Consider the following 17,374-nt stretch of genomic DNA (forward strand, 5'->3'; position numbering starts at 1 on the left):
TGTTTGACGACGACATTTCTGACTTTTCACAACCTGTCCTACCTCTGAAGTTGACGTTTTTCCGACAGTACAACCGAGTTGGAGCTTTTAACTGATTCCACTTTATATTTTTTTTTTTTTTCATTTCTGTCTTTTCTTTCTACATGTGCTAACAATTTGCAGATTTTATGTGCACGCGTAACGCAAATTTATTTTTCCTCTTTTTCTTTGGGTAGTTCAGAAGAGACGTTCGTACGTATATATACGTATAATATAGTTAATGTATGTCACACACATATATACTTACAGACATTTTTCCTTTGATGAAACGTAGCTTTACCTGTAATCGGTTTAAATTAAAAGTATTTTCGCATGATTCCACTCGGGAGGAGATAAAATCTAAAATAAGGATGAAAAAGTGAAAAATAAAGAGAGGAGGACAGGAGGAAAAATAAAGAAAACCCGAAAAAGACGAAAGAGAGAACAAAATGAGGGGCACCGCAGCTTCCCACAATGTAATTTAGTTTCTTGACAAATTACGAACGGAAAAATGAACAGGGAAAAAATAAGCGTGATTATAATTCGAAGAAACGGCAAATCCTTGGGATGAGCATCGCGGTAATTCCTTCTCCCCACCTCGCCGCTCCTGACGTTTGGCGCTCTCCTATATTTGATTGCACACCTAATTAATTAACTGAAATGCTATTTATGATAAGCAAACTACTGTGAATGTTTGCTTGAGAAATTTCCCGTTTGATTGCATCTAATTCGCAAACATGCTACGGTGTTACCTGACACTCCGATGTTTGCCTGCATCAGTACCGTTTAAACATGTTGAGCTAACGCAGCTTTCAATTGAAAATCTCTATCTCTTCCACTCGACGAACTCACCCCATAACAAGCTGTACACCTCTGCATATATATATACTACTCTCTGTAGTTGCGGTCAACTCGACGATCACGCATACCGCACTAACTTGAAATCAAAATAAACGTTACACCGAGAAATGAGTCTACATGACAGCTAGGCAGTATAAATTACCGTTGATTGTTCAAAGAATCGATGGATGGTCCTGGTTTTCATTGAAAAAATGTTTGATTTTGGATTTCGACCAAAGTTTGTGCACACATTCTCTTCGGAGATAATCGTTATCGTTGCGCCCTTGAGAATAAGCATTAAATTTCCGATACGATCCCAAGTATTCAATTTTAAATTTCAACAGGCGACGAAAATTCCAATTTCGGATTTACATCTCGCACATGTGTCGCTTATGTATTTTCGTCTGAATAATTCATGGAAGACTCGAAGAAAACAACAAATAAATGAACAAAATAACGATTGGACGAGAAAATAAATTGTGCAGAATAAAAAGTGTATCGCGAAGAACGCGAGAACGCGAAGAATACGCGTGATTTGATTGGCGCGTCGGTATAAATTTAGCGGAGGGTGCAATGCGAGATTGTTTAAATATTTGTTCTTTGGCGATCACGCGTTGCAGGTATTTTGGATTTCCAGGGTACCGCGTCTACTGCTCTCTGCACGACGTTCGTTCGATATTTACCTAGACGTCATGCACAGTCGACCTCTGTCCCGCCAAAATCCCTTTGCTACTGATATAGGTTGCGCGAGTGGCTCTTTGAAAAGAGGATTCTGAAATTCGGACCAAGGAAATACGTTTACTTAGTTTGCGCTATGATTTCAAAGAAGCGAGAGTTTCACGACTTCAATCGCATACATTTTGGAATTCCCGAGAACATGCTGTTTCTTTTTTCGCCATCAAAATTTGTGACCAACAAAAAAAAATGGCTCGGAAGCTAAGCCTCGAGAAGCAATAAAATTTTCCATCGTACCCCGCTGAATGATGAGATATATAGATTGATAGATGGCGATATGATTCTATTCACATTCCGAAATAAAAGCCTCGGGTTGTACGCCAGTCATAATTTCAAGATAATCTTTAGTCTCCACCGTCGTAATGAACCGGGTGGCTAATTAATTGGGGTTAAACATCAGACCATAAAATAGTTGGCGTGACGGTGCCGCCGTTGGCCCCCCCACCCACCTTCTGTAACCCTGTTTCTTGCTGTTTGGTGCCACAAATTTGAAGTATTGTACCGCCACGATTCTCGAGACATATGTCATAATAGGCGGTACAAAACGTACGTACAAGACATTCAGAAATCAGGTTGCAAGTTTACTCCTGACGTTATAACTTCAAACTGGATATCTCGTACCTGTTGGCTTGTACCGCAGAAACGAAGTTTCGCACCCCCAACAATTTTCGCAATGATTATCGTACGGCGTTCCAAGCAATCAAAAATCGAGTTTCGGGTATACACTTATATACAACACCGTCAAATTCGTGGAACCCGGCAATGACCGTGTAATAGCAGTGGGGGTTTAACGGAGGTTTCAGAGGTGTGAAGGGGTTGAATATTCGTAAGGTGCTATCTAACAGAGTGATGATAGGGTGGTAAAACCCCTCATCAATATCATTGGAGTTAATTACACCGGCGGGACCTCCCTTTTGGTTATGGATATATCACATCGGTTGCGTGACTTCGGACCAGGCGATATAAAACTGTACAAAGTATGTGCTTTGGTTTTCCAATACGAGATCCAATTTTTGCGAATATTACTTTTTTTCAAGAGTTTATTTTCATCTGTTTTCTCGTTTCTGTCGACGTGACCTTAATTCAGTCTACAAACCCACGTTCGGCACGTTTGCGTTCTTCATGGAAATGTAGACCTCCGTCAAAATCGTCGGTAGTACACCACATGTGGTTTAGTAAACGAAAATTTTTCAAAAAATAACTCAAGGTAGCACACGTCCACATTGTATCCCGAACTCTGCGACACTAAACTTGTACCGATTGAAAATAGGGTGAAAAATAAAGAGGTTTGGGCGGATAGATCAACTCCTACTCAAAAAAACGCTTCAACTTACAATAAGTCGAGCTTTCGAGCGACAGGTGCACCTATTCAAAGGGATAATTTCTCCTGGCGGGCGTCAAACTGTCGGTATAGAATCGGCGGCTTCGTTCAAATAAAGCCACCTCTTTGCAACATAGTGTTTTTCGTTCCTCATCAATCGGATTAATCGGAAGAATATTTCAGCGATTTGAATATTCAGGGTTTGTGAGGATTTTTAAAATGATTCATTTGGTTTGAGGAGAATAGAGGAAATACACAGGAAATGCATTCCCACGGTACTTGGCGTACGTACGTACGACGGGAAGGTATACAAGAGCAATAGAATTTATCGGCCCTATTATATAACTGCCGCAAAGTGTTCCGTCCAGTGACGTCTATATAGTATATTGTTGGAGAACCAGTCGGTAATCGGAAAAGAATTGAGGTCGATCAAGGTTCGACGAGCCGCGAACGGAGGAACGACGTCACGCGTCGAACCAACTAACGTCCGGCAACACAATATCATTGATCTCCCAGACGAACTATTAAACTTGTCGCCGACCGGCCCGCGCTATCGATACCGTATAAATGTCTGGATTCTCAACCCCCGCGGTAATTGACTGACGGCTATCGCTATTGTGGGCAACGTTTCCTCGTACCTACGCGTCAAAACATTTTTTCAAGACGAATTTCGGCAATACAGATCCGCAGAATAGGCGGTAAACGTGACACACATATTAGGTATACGTATTCGTAAACAGTTATTCAAGTTCAAAAAAAAGGATTTCGCGAGGACCTACTCACTTTGTAAGGGAGCTGTTTGCGGAGGGGCAAAAACTGTCCTTGGATATGGAGTGTCTGCATCTTGAGACAGAGGTCCTCGTCCCTTGCGTCGATTTTACGGCCTCGCCAGTCAAGAGTGGGGAAATATTTTATGCATAATAGACTTGTGAGTTAGGCACTTGAATAAAAAAAAAAAAAAGTACACGTTGTACGTACATGTTGTTGTCCACTCGCGTTCGCAACGGTGAGCGATTGTTAAAAAGATTCACGGCCCCGTGAGTTTGGCACTTCGTCTGGCCTCGATTCGATTGATATTTCACGTTGTATTTGAGATGGCGTGTTATAAATCGCCGCAATTTTACCCTTGAGCATTAGATGGCGTTTGATTTCCAACACAACCACTCCTCCAATTTCTTTGCATGACTGCTTATTTAGTTTTTGTTGCTTTCGGCTGAACAAAATGAAAAAAAAAACAAAAAAAAAAAAAGGAAGGGAAAAAATCCGTGAATATATACCACAAATTGTTACACGTAACATCTGACGCCGGATTCTGACCATCAAGGATTTGCGAAGAGTTGCAGTATCACGAACATGTGTTGTGTGAAAAATGCTCACGAAGCATTTCGCATGAAACGTCCGCGACTCCAACCTCAGCTATCCGCTTAACAAAAATCCACGGAAAAAGAAAAGAAAAAAATAGGCGGCCATTGCGAGCAATTTTACTTTGCGCTCAAATTTTTGATTCGAAAAGCTTTCGCTCTTGGGACGGGGAAAATCTATGGAATCTATGGGGAAAAAGGCATTTCGAAGCCAGTCATTTTAGAATAAGGGTTGTCTGAAAATTCACTCTTTCCCGTGTCTAAAGTAACGAATCATGGGTGAATTTGAATCTCCGTACTTACACCTTTTTCGTACTAATATCCTCATATGTTCGGGTCACGTTATCTTTAGTGCGCAGGGATCGCTCGGCTCATTTTATCAGGGCGTTAGTCGTTCCGGCGTGTACCACATCGCCGAAATCTGAAATCTAGAGATAAGTGGTCTCGCTATATAGGCACCTCGTAGACGAAGTATACCTGTACTCTGCGAGGATTATGTTATAATTATATCGTCAAAGTGAACTTTCATCACGTCGCGTCGATTTCGCGCCTGCAGCGACTTTCCTAAGTAACTTATATGAGACCCGAAATTGAATTTTATCAAATTTCGCCACGGTTATCTCGCAATAGCTATATTACACAGGCTAAATTTTCAACGATTATTTTTCGATCAAGATGTACGGATGGACGTGAATCGAAAAATTTTCAAAATAACGTTCCTCTCGTTCCTATCACTTCGATCGAATCTCACCTGAAATGCGGGCGGGCGGGCGCGCTCGCCTTGTTTCGTTCATGTCCAACTAACATAATTTACATTGTTCAACCTGAGATAGGTTGGTACTCACAGACCGGCTACCGCGTACGTCGACGTGAATAAGTTAAAGTGCATTGCGTGTACCACGTTAATTCATTTTACGAACAATTACAAGCAACCCGTGCGACGGCTTAATCAGGAACGCACCTCGAACCAAAGATTCCCTCAACACATCACCGATCCATAAACGACGTCGCCACTAGCATTGATCTTCGACGAGAATTCGATCCGAAACGCTCCGTTGTCGATCACTGGAAAATCTAGGAATAACTCTGTAACAAGATCGTCGAACGTACAAAACTGTGCAGCTCGTGAATTACAGTTCGGATAAGAACATCGAAGAAGAAAAATTGTAGCATAAAATGAACGTCTTTTAGCGCGAGGTGAAAATATGGTCAGCAAATTTTTTCACCAAATATTTCAACAGTATTCCATTATAAGGAGTGATGTAAACGGAAATCCAAAGAGGATGTTTCGGACCAAAAAATCCACCATAAAAATAGTTTCACGCTAGTAGGTTGTGCATGCTAGCAAACCAAGATTCTACCCTAAAATCTTTGTATTTAAGAACTCTAACAGCGTGACGTTTATTTAGCATTCAAATAAACTGATGGAGAAATTTGAAATTGGAGCAGACGATTATTCCACCTTGTGCTTTCGAATTGCTCGGCAATATATTGCTGTACCTAAAATTGAAACGCCTCGTACGATCTGCGGAATAAATATCGTAATTTCATTAAAATCATTGTATACGTAATCACGACGCTTTGTATAAGCTGAATTTATCCGGATAATCCAGATTGTATTAGATGTCAGCTGCGAAAAAAGACGACGTGATAGTTCTTTTTTTTAAATTGTGCCACGCGGGAGTGGTTAACATTCGATAACGTCCTCGTCAGTACTCGACACAGAAGTGGAAAATTAGTTTTCGGTGTAACAATACCCCATGTAGTTTTTTTCTTGTTTGTATTCCATAAATATCCAACAAAAAAAAAACAAAAAAGAAAGGAATACCGAACCATTGTTCTTACGTATCCTTTGTTCGCATAAATTTTCTGCTCATGGGACGAACTTCATGCCGGTCCGATTGCACGCACTTGTTGTGGCGTATTATAACAAGTATATGCACCGTAACTACGTGTATATTGGATACGCGTACAATAGTAGATCGGCAATGGTATTAGTTTCGCCGGGTATTTAGCAGATTTTTTTTTTTTTTTTTGTATTGCTTTTCACGGAATCGGAACGACGGTACGAATGGGTAGTAATTATATTCGTGCTTCTGTCAGTTTCCTCTTTTTCAGGGTATCATAAACTATGAGCTTTATCGCAGTCATCATCGCGGAGTAATTTGAGAAAGAGAATCGGAAACTGATATTCGGATGTTGGAAAAAGTTCGCCGGTACAACACGGCTTCTGAGTTATTATTTCTGGTGAACTGGAAGATTTTGGAACATTCATGATTTCGAGTGAATATAGTTTTCAGTTTTCAAAATTTCATGCGGGGTGGTGCTGTGTGAACTATGATTTCGAGCGGAATGTATTATAATTAGAGCGAAAGAAGACTAGCTTCGCGAGTTTGACAGTGAAGTGGAATTGTTAATAGAATTTCATGGTTGTTTCCATAAATTATTACGCAGGTTTATATATAAACGAAGGTTGGCACAGAGGCATCGACCGATGGAATTGATCAAAGTTTCGACTTCCGATCCCCCAACGTTCACGTTTCACGTGTCCTGACACGACCTAAGTTCTGACCAAGAATACTCTGACATCGCACCTAATTAACATCGAAATAGGCTGCGAAGAGCGACCGCGGTTGCGTTTTCGTATAGTGGCAATAAATTCAGGAAACAGATAAGCGTTATCTAACCTTTTCGGTGAGTCCATATCCATGAAGCATTTCTCTATTCTCGGATAGCCAGGGTATAAAGCGAAATCGCCGGATTGCTTCCGCGTGGCTATAGTATCAGCTGTGTCGGTCTTCGCAGCAGCGCGGTATCGTGTGGCCAGGGGAGAATTCCTATCGTCCGAAATTTATAAACGCGTCGATGTCTCCGGCGGCGTACAATGTTTATTAATTCCTTGTGTTCCCCCGCGTATACGCGAGCTGAAAATTAATTCGATGCAATATTCGATCACGGGGAAAGGCTAACCAATTCGAATTTCCACGTCAATTTGCCCAAGCTCTGATAAAAATGATCGTCCGATTGTTTTTTGAATTTCCTTCTCGATCTCCACCCTTCGATAAAGTACGTACTCAAATCCTGTTGGCAGGACCGGCTATGATTATTTTTTGTTTCGAAGAAATCTCACTAAATCTCTGGCATGAACAACGCGGTGATATATTTTAGGACCAAGCGGTATTCGGTTAGCTTACTTTTTCGGAAAAAAAATGCAGATATTTGATCTCAATAAAATTTCGACTCATAGGTCAAGCTGTAAAAACTTTGTATTCCACAAATCTTCTCGGGATTTCTTGGAAGATACTATAGATATTACATGAGGAACGATTTGCCTTTCTGGGCTACCGATAAGACAGAAATATATCTCACTTAAAATCGTCCTATGCGGATATTCGAATTCAGCTCTATCGGATGTTTTCAAGTATTTGTCCAAATGGAATTGAAAACGGCTAATTTATGTGACTTGTAACGGTTAAACCAAAAGTACTGGCCAGACAATCGGAGAACGTACGACTGCGCAAACATGTTATTCCGACCAGTACTTACCGCACCATGCGACGTACGTGGTGGACTCGATAAAGCGAAGCTGGTCCTCGTCGGAGGGCCGTTGGAACGAATATTCGCTCGGTATGATTAAGAAGGAGTTCTGGAGACTCGAGTTCGCCGATGGCATTTTCAGCGGGTGTGTCTGTACAGAAGAGACACGGTAATAATACCTACTCGCGGCTAAATCAACAGGTTTACCGTTGGAATGGTGCGACGAAAGGTTTCCCACCAATTTTCCCGCGTCATCCCCTTTCTTGTCGGGTTCTTCGCGTTTCGCACTAGCTACTGCCGGGTTTCTAATTTTGTACATTGGTACGGGAGAGTCGAATACTTTGAGGAGAACCTCTGTGAAGAACGGCGCGAAACGGCGCCGACGTTATCCACCTGAGTGATTGACTCGAGTCATAGCGGCGAAGGAGGCGAAGGGAGGGAGTTTTCGTTCCTCGAAAACAAAAGCACAATGCCAGGCGGGTGAACCCGTCACTTAATTTCCCCTCTTTCCCGGTAACAGCTCACAGCCAACCACCATCGGAATACATTCGGATGCGCGCGAGTCGCTGCTGAAAAGCGAGCGTAGGTTGGACGACGTAAGCTGTCGTCGCAAAGCGAAGAAAAAAGTCACTTAATGGCTGAACAGTCAGCCGTGAAGTTGACGTTAAAGATCTTGTGCCTACTCTCGTTTTGGATAAGGAAGTGACATGGATGGGAAGCATCGTGAGGCATTCAGGCATGCAAGCGTGCAACCATCGGGAGATCAAAGCGTACCTTTGAGACTGCGAAGACTCCGGGGACCTGGATTCGCGGTGCCAAATGCGTGGTCGCTCTTCCTCCGAAAGTTGTCGGACGAACAACCCTCCGATTTAGACGGGACCCCATCGTCAAAGATGGGGCTCGTGCTTCTGTTTGCTAGTAATACTCTACTCTGAGTATTCGAAGATAAATCCAATTCGACCGGCCTATACCGGCTCTGGTATCATTCGTGATCGATGTACCTGATAATTGGTACAAATGTGATACGTATACACTGTATGTCTACTGTCAGCGCCAACGTAGTCACGTTTTACGTTTCCAATGAAATGAATGGATGATTACACCTGAACTCGTTTGACGTGAAATGCCTTGAGTATGTTAAATTGACCGTATGAAGAATGCAAGAGCGAAGAGTGATGTCGAGATGCGCAAACGTCTAATGTTAAGAGATAGCATACGCTACACATGAAATTCAAATTGCAATAACAATAATGTAGATTGACAAGAATGTGACGATATGAAATTGAACTAAAAATTACGGGGCAAAAATTCTAACAACGAATGAAATCAAACGAATATTCGCGCTGTAGACCAATATTGAATTCTGAATTACAACCGATCGGCGCACAGCACCACGTTACGACGAAGGACGCTCCGAGGAACTACGACTGGATGATCTGATACGTACCTAAGCTCGAGAGTACTTATACATTTGGAATCCATTACTTGTTCAACGAATAATGCGGATATATCGGTACCTCGATCGGTAGGTATCGCGTCGTCTCCTTATCTCGAAACCTCCTCTCGGTATTTGCCTTTCCGTTCCACCTGAATTGGCAGTTGATTAAATTTTCGATTCGAACGGTACTTTACAGGACGATACGCCCTTTCGTAGACGTATCGAATGCAGTTACTTATGATCCTCGTATGCACTGCCTAGTGCAATACACCGCAGGAGTTGAATTATCATCGATATTTTTTTTACCTTCATCAGTTTCGTACTTCCTATTCACGAAAGAACAACCGGTTACAAAGACTGAGCCGATTCATTGTCGGAAAACAGAGTAACGATAACAATCATAAATTTCACTCGAACCGCGTGTGTTTCATTCGATTCGAAAACTTTGATTCACAGACGCACCGATATCCCACCGATCGCGGTTGATCGAAGATCGCGTCTTCGAGGGCGTTAATAAGATTCACGGTATTCTATATCCCATTATTTAGACCGCGTCTGATCTACTCGCTTAATTACTTCTTAACTAGGAGAGAATCTCGCACAGATGTGGCGAGAGATTCCTTCGTATCTCGTGCGGAACGGATAAGCAAACTCTTGAACGGATCCACTTCCTGTGCCGATATCACACGTGTATCATATACAGATATCCAAGCTATACGCCGGTGTTTCGATACACGTGTAACGAGTGGGTTATACACCTCTGCATATCCTGAAACGGCAGATGAATGGGATATCGCTAAGACAGACGTATATTTAGGCGACATGTAATTTGAACGAAGGTACAGAAGTACAGAATCCACATGTGTGTACCCCAAGGCACATGGTGGCGTGTATAAGTTATACAATGTAACACGTATACCTCCAGCCGTACTTACCAGGCGGTTTATTGCTTTCGAGAGTTTCCTCGAAGGTTCCTTGATAGTCGTCATCACTTCCGAACTGACGGGGATGAGTTGCGGATGATCATTGCAAAATTATATGACGCTCGTTGAGGCTTTCTACGGATTATCATCCCTTATTTCGTAGAGAGGTAGAGAATCAAAGCATGGCGACGTATACGGTAATTCTTTCGGGAAGATTCATCATAGATTACCGATACCCATCCGATACCAATCGCAGCAACTTATCATAAGCCGATGAAAATTACAGAGCTTGAAGATTACGTAACGACGTATATATGTATATGCATGACGCTATTACGTAAGAGATTATAAGATAGAAATATACCGTAAGGATCAAAGGAATGTAAAATAAAATGAGATATAACGAGGAACGAGCCAGCGGATCAAAGGTCATTTGGAAAGTTTTTTTTTTTTTCCCCTTTTTTTTTTTCACTGAGCTTTGAATCCCCATGAAAACTTCACATCGCTGAATATTATTGAACAAAAAAATTATAAGAAAAATGAGGAAAGAAAAACGATTATAACTTCGGAACGATGAGCCGTCTCCGACGTATCCAATTTTGCTAGACTTATGAATACCTCTCACTTTTGAATCATGTATATTCGTTCACAATAAACTTTATAGGAAAACTTTCGTCGACGTTACGTCACTTGATATGACACTGATTTAAAAAAAAAAAACGACATCTAGATTCACCCTTTGTCAATCGCGTCGACGCATAATAGACTAATTATGTTACGAGTCGGCGATTTTGAAGATCGTGCCGTTAATTCGAACCAACACGACTCTTACATGACAAGGATGAATTAACATTGCGTTGGTACAACAACAAATATAATAACAATAATAATAATAATAGAAAAGATATGCAAGATAAGTTGAAACAAGTATCTGTATAGCGGCCTACAACCCCTGGGCTGTAGGTTCCACAAATATACAGTTGGTGAGTGTTAACTGGGGCTTCTGTTGTTATCTTAACTGTGCCGACCAACCAGTCCGCAGTTATACAGCCAACAATAGGTCCATCTCGTACTATTTCCCCTCCTAACTATGGCCATTAGTTACCGATCGCAATAAACTATACTCGCCTTAATGCGCGTGTGTTCTGGAGGTGTGAGATGAGTCGGTCGCGCCTGGCCATGTTCCTGCCCTACACGTCGAGTGAGAGACGCAAAGAAAACACCGTCTGGACAAGGGTCAAAAAATTGTTTCACAAGTGGCTCTATCTGCACGATATCCCGGAAAATCTACTGCTCAATTTCTTCGTTTTTTTTTTTTTTTTTTTTTTGCGATTTGGTTTTCTCTTTCCTCTCTTTCTCCTTCGTTTCACTCGACCTGCGTCATCCAGACGACGATCCCAGCGGAAGGAGGGCGGGGGGGGTTAAATGCGTAAGGGAGGAAATGACCACCCTTCCGGTTGTATGTATTGGGGGTCCGAACGGCCAATAGCCGTTCCATTCAAAGACCGCTAGCGTTTCGGGCCCATCTTGTATTTTATATTAAAAGCGTCGATGAACAAAAGGGTCGGAGACCTCGCGGCTACTTCCCGAAGGAATGCCCACTCCTATTTTCCTCCGTCAAGGGAATCCCTTTGTGATACATATAAACTATACGATGCACCGGAAGAATGTTCAATTATACAATATCTCATCGTGTATGGAATACGGAATAAAATTTAAACCGTTACCAATTCTCACGATCAACCATGTTCGAATCGAGTAATAAATTGATACAGTTGAATGTAAGCGAGTGAAAAAATGAAACGAAATATTCAATCGGGAAGGATCCGTAGGTGGCGACGAAAAATATTTTTCCAAATTTAAAAGCGTTGGCTAAAATTCGTGATAACGAAACGCGCGTCGCTTGGTTCGCGGGGGTGTTGGAACGGTCGTGATCGTAGCTCACGACTAGGCGGGCGCGTGGGCATCCGGCGAATCGGTGTGGATAGCCCAGAAAATTCGTACCCCGTAAACCAAGCTCGTGTTATACCTGAGAGGACAGGGGCGCACGTAGTCCGATGGGGTCGTCGACGCGTCGTCGCGTCGTTGGGAAATAATAGACTCCCGAGGCGACTGCTTATAGGTACCCTCGCGCACGCAAACCGTTTTTCATCTTTACAGCTAGAAAATATTTCTCGCCTATTATTCCGTCTTACAAATATTTAACGCGCTCTATACCCGGCAAGAAGATGACAATATTTTACGGAATTATAGTTCCGAGCAAATTAATTTCAAACAAGTATATACAATATATAGGTCAGGAAAAATTCGACCGATGTTTGCTACAGTCTCATCATTTTTGAATTGGTCGTAACTTTTTTTATGCGATATTGTATAGCGTTGCTCAAATACGCCGACTTTTTAATTTTATTGTTAATATTATTACGATTATTTATACGAATGTATTTGAGTTATGAATGTATTTAAAACTTTGTTTCTTTTTTTGCAATCAATCTTCTTACCCCTCCTTTATACCCTTGGGAATTTACTGGGATTCTTGACCTCTCTTTCTCCTTGACATTCACTTCCTATTACGGTCTTGGGTCTACGGGTTAAATGTTATTCTGAAAATTTGATGTCCAGTCGAATCTCGAAGTGAGAAAAACTTCTCGCCGATTGGTGTAAGGTGACCTCTACGTTGACGTTTCGATTGGCCGTCGCCGCGATACGCGTGTATAAGCTGCGCGCCTTTTTATTCGTATTTTCATTGGCTAGAACTGAGAAATTACAAAATGCTAAATGACGGATATGTTACGCGTTACGCGACGGGACGACAAATCTACCCCCTGCGGAATACATTTTCTGGTATTCAAGGTTAGAAAAAATGCGGACTCGTGGAGTCGAGTTACATGAAAATAATAAACGAAAAAATGAGAGTTGGGCTACGACTGAAACCGGACGAGAATATCTCAACTTTTCTGCTCCTAAGAGCGAAAAATTCGCGATAACTTGATCATACGATGGATAGATCAATTTAGTTAGCAGACTCGGATTCCTGAGCACAAAATACATCAGAAAACACCCGAAAAACATACCTCAATTTTTACCCCGAAATCGGGAAAAATCAAAGACCACAGCCTTCGCAAAAAATGCTGGTTTTCGTTAAAAACTTACAAACTTCTGGTGTACCGTTTATAAGACAATTACGGTAACGTGTTTCTCGGCACGATTGCGTTTGCGCGCTGGCTGGTAACTGGAGCATCTCAACGTGGTCATGGAGATGAAGCTAACAAGTTAGGTCAGGATTGCAGGATCGCAGGATAGTGTATTTTCCTTTCGTGGAACACGATGATATATGATGAAAAAAATACCAAAAATTCATACACCCTTTCATTTTGTTCCCCGTTTCAAAAGATTCCGACAATTTTTCGATCGGATCAAACATATCCTTTGATAGAACCTTTTTTCTTTGTTCTACCTTTTCACTTTCTAGCATGCTAAATATCGATGTAATACAGCTAAAATAGAACGACAAATTATTCATCTGATTTTACCGTCGCACTTGAATTATCGCAAAAAAAATCGAACGTGGTAGAATTTTTTCTAAAGATTAAAAATCAACTTTTGATTATTGGAATTTGTCAGAGCTGTTCAAAAAAGATGGTGAATAATGTAACAAATGAACTGTTTGAACGACTTTGCGTCGATAATTGTGTACACATTACATAAACCTATATTTACACACGCATATGTGGTGAACCCTTTAGCCTTAAAACGGTACCTAATTCTTTGCTTTTAATCTGTTTCAGTATTACCAAAATTTGGCAAACCCTTGAACAATTTGACGATATCGGTCGGTCGCGAAGCCACTTTCACCTGCATCGTCGAAGACCTCGGACCCTTCAAGGTACTACGATATCTACGTGTAATATTTAATTCAAAATTACTACGATATCTATGAGTATTGATTGTGATTTTGAATGAATGAGTATGATAAATCGGGAAATCGATTATAATGATATTGAGTTGTCTTTTTTTTTTCAATAGAGAAATTCTATTTCGTTGAGTTTTTCTCCCTTGTAAACCGTGAAACTTTTGCGAGAAATATTTTCCGTACGACCCGATTCTTCCGAGTAATCAAACCGGTTGAATTATTGATACGGGACACCCTGAGTAAGTATATTTTGCCCTAATAGTCCCTAATTATGTTCCCATCCATGGGGAGTATAATCCTCGCTGGTTGCACTAATATTATTCTGGGATTGTGGAGTCATCGTTTCTCTCGCTCATTTCATTTGTTTGAGTTCCCCGTTGCGTGTGTGTGTATTTTTTGAACGAGCACACAATGACGAGCGAAGCGTATTTAGGCGGTCGTTGAAATTCCGAAATTATTAAAGAGAAAACCGTCTTTTTGTCCTCGCGATACAAGCTACGCCTGTACAGCCGTGGAAGTTTCCCATAGGTAAAGAGTCCACGTTTATTCGTTCCGTCGCAGTTTTTAAAATTTCGCTTCACAACCATACGCATTGATCCGTCATTTCAGTAGAGGATTCAAATTCATTCTGTACCGTAGCACCCTTTTTATTCGGGAAAAAAAAACAAAAAAAAACAAAATGAAACAAAGAACGTGGAATAAAGTTTGCATTGTTTCATATTTTTCCGTAAAATTCGTATACGACAGTAAGAGCAGAAAAAAACAAATAAAATAAAATAATGAATACATACAAAGAAAGAAATAAGAGAAAAAATAAAATGAATAAAAACAAATTCAACGGATATAATCTTCATCAAACGTTCGTCCTCGTACAACATTGTATCACGCGATAGAATATATGGGGCCGAAAAATAAGGTTCGTAACGATCATACTTCGGAAAAGTTGTTCGTATGATACTCGATCTTTATATTTCAACTTTTTAGATTCTTGTGCGGAACGCGTACGAATGATATCGATCCAGAATTTCGTATATATACATAAGTATAATACGGGGGATTGCGTAGGCATTGACTTTTTTTTTTTAATGAAAGAAAAAAAGAAAAACTCGTGCCTTTTCATCTTGCTATTAGCATGATATTGCGCTGGTCTAAGCCGAATGCCATCAACGATATATACCGATTATAATCCTTTTTGGGAGCGTTAATTTTCTCGAAAAGTCCGTGTATCTCTCGCGGCAGTTGGGGCTCCGATCTGGTGAGTTTGGTCCTCGGGCAAAAATTAGAGGGCGTAGCGATCCCTAATAATTTTAGAGTCAAAGATTTGGCGGTGAATTTGCGTGCGTATTCCGGAGGACTCCATTAAGTGGGGATAAAATCCCACGGGTGTGAGTTCAGCAGTTTGTTAAAGAGTCCCTCTCCCTCTCTCTCTCTCTCGCTCTCTCTATCTTCATTTGCGGATCTTACTCTCCCCGTCTCTCTCTCTCTCTCTCTTTCTAATAGACGTCGCAGTGGCGGCCCACGTTCCGGTTCTCACTCCACCGCAGAAACAGCTCCCCCACGTAACCACCCTCCCATCCGTTTTCACCGGCACCCCAACGCCCCCTTATAGACGTCGCCAAGCGCCACGCTTCGCGAGCCGTATCCAGAGTTATACACCTTTGGGTGGTGTCGGTGTTGGCGCCAGATTGTTTTATAGCCCGATATTTAATAGCATCGACGCAACATTATATCGCCCGAGGGGGCGAGGCGCGACCTCCTAGGAAATGAAAATGCCGCTGTTGGTGATTTACAAAAATTGCAGCAGTCCGAGTATTGAATCATACATAGATATATATATATAGATATATAGAAACCGAAGGGACGTCTCTCGAATGCTTTTGGCATTCTATGTGTTATATACTTTTACTGCTCTCTTCTTTTCTTGAAAATAATTCTCAACCTCATTTCTATAGCTTCGAACCGTACGGAACATCGATTTTATTACCGTACAGGTACGTTATAGGTACGATGGTATAGACGTATGTACGTACGTACGGAGCATTTTCTTGACGAAATATCTCAACCTGAGTCCGTGACCAATTTATATTGTTTCATTTCACTTTTCTAGCATTACTCATTTCGGTAGAAATCGAACATTTTCATGTTCAATCAGTTCTTGTGAAGGGCCCACCCCTTCGAACCTGACAACTTATCGTTATTTTCTAAAAATCACGAAAAAAAAAATAGCAGCGTGATGAAAAAAAGATATGTGTTTCACTGAATTCTGAGGTTTTAAATACAGTGAAAAATGTAGGAAAACTTTCTTTTGAAGTCTAATGTATGTTAGAGAATTGAATCTCTTGGAATTTCAAAACAATGACCTTTGGTTTTGTTGTTTTTAGACAAAAATAGTCAGGGTCATAGGATACGATGGATGAATTGTTACGCAATGTCCCATGTTTATTTATTCACCCTGGATACACACGTGTGCCTTCAACGTGGGTGATCCCCAGATTTGTTGCAATTGACACGAGACAACGACGTAATGGGGTATGTGACGACGCCTCTCGAGTAGAATGAGAAGGGTAGCCGCAGAGTACTTGATATTTAAATGGGTTCGTTAATATTTAAACGTGTCTTGGATGAGAATCGCGCTGTGTATAACCTGTGTCGCAAAGAACTCACTTTATATTACTTTAACTCCGTGGGAAAATTTTATAATTTTATCAAAAAGTCGAAATTACTTTTGGCGGAAACGACGGTATAATTTTCCTCGTCGCCTCGAAATATTTTTACGACCCTAAACCTAATTGGAGCAACGTTCGTTTCAAATTTTCACGATGAAAGGTGGAGTAGGTAAGAAAACGGACACAAACTTATATACCTCATTTTCATATTCCGATTATTAATCCAATCAATTTTAACCCGTAAAATTTTGAATCGAATTTTGATTATTCCAACTTCTAGTCCAGATTCACCTCCATCTCATACCTCCGTCGTCAACATTGTATAGTCCTTATAGTTAGTACTAGTCCAGAATGCAACATTGTGAGAATATCGTTAGCTCTTTGCTTCTGAGACCTGCACAGGGACGTCTATTCGGCATACCGGATTATCCTTATCACGTGTCTCCAGTTGTTCGATATCCAAATGTCACAAACGGACAGGTAGAGCAATCATCCTCATACATGACGGTCGCCCTTTGACGCAGCGAATGTCGATGCCCATCATTGGATATTTTTACCACAGATCACCAGCTGCGGTCTTCGAATCGCGAATGAATTCTGCAAGAGCTTTTGACGGTCTAAG

General features: G+C 41.2%; 1 protein-coding gene across 1 annotated transcript in view; it reads left to right on the plus strand.

The window, feature by feature from the left end:
• The window catches only part of LOC105682999 (lachesin-like), a 47,845-nt gene that overhangs the window by 1,496 nt on the left and 28,975 nt on the right, over positions 1–17,374 (plus strand). Inside the window, exon 2 of the mRNA XM_020851127.2 lies at positions 13,962–14,059. Coding sequence (XP_020706786.1) covers positions 13,962–14,059 — 98 coding nt within the window. The remainder of the gene's footprint in view (positions 1–13,961; positions 14,060–17,374) is intronic.

This window comes from Athalia rosae, chromosome 2 (assembly GCF_917208135.1).
Source record: "Athalia rosae chromosome 2, iyAthRosa1.1, whole genome shotgun sequence".
NCBI lineage: Eukaryota > Metazoa > Arthropoda > Insecta > Hymenoptera > Athaliidae > Athalia > Athalia rosae.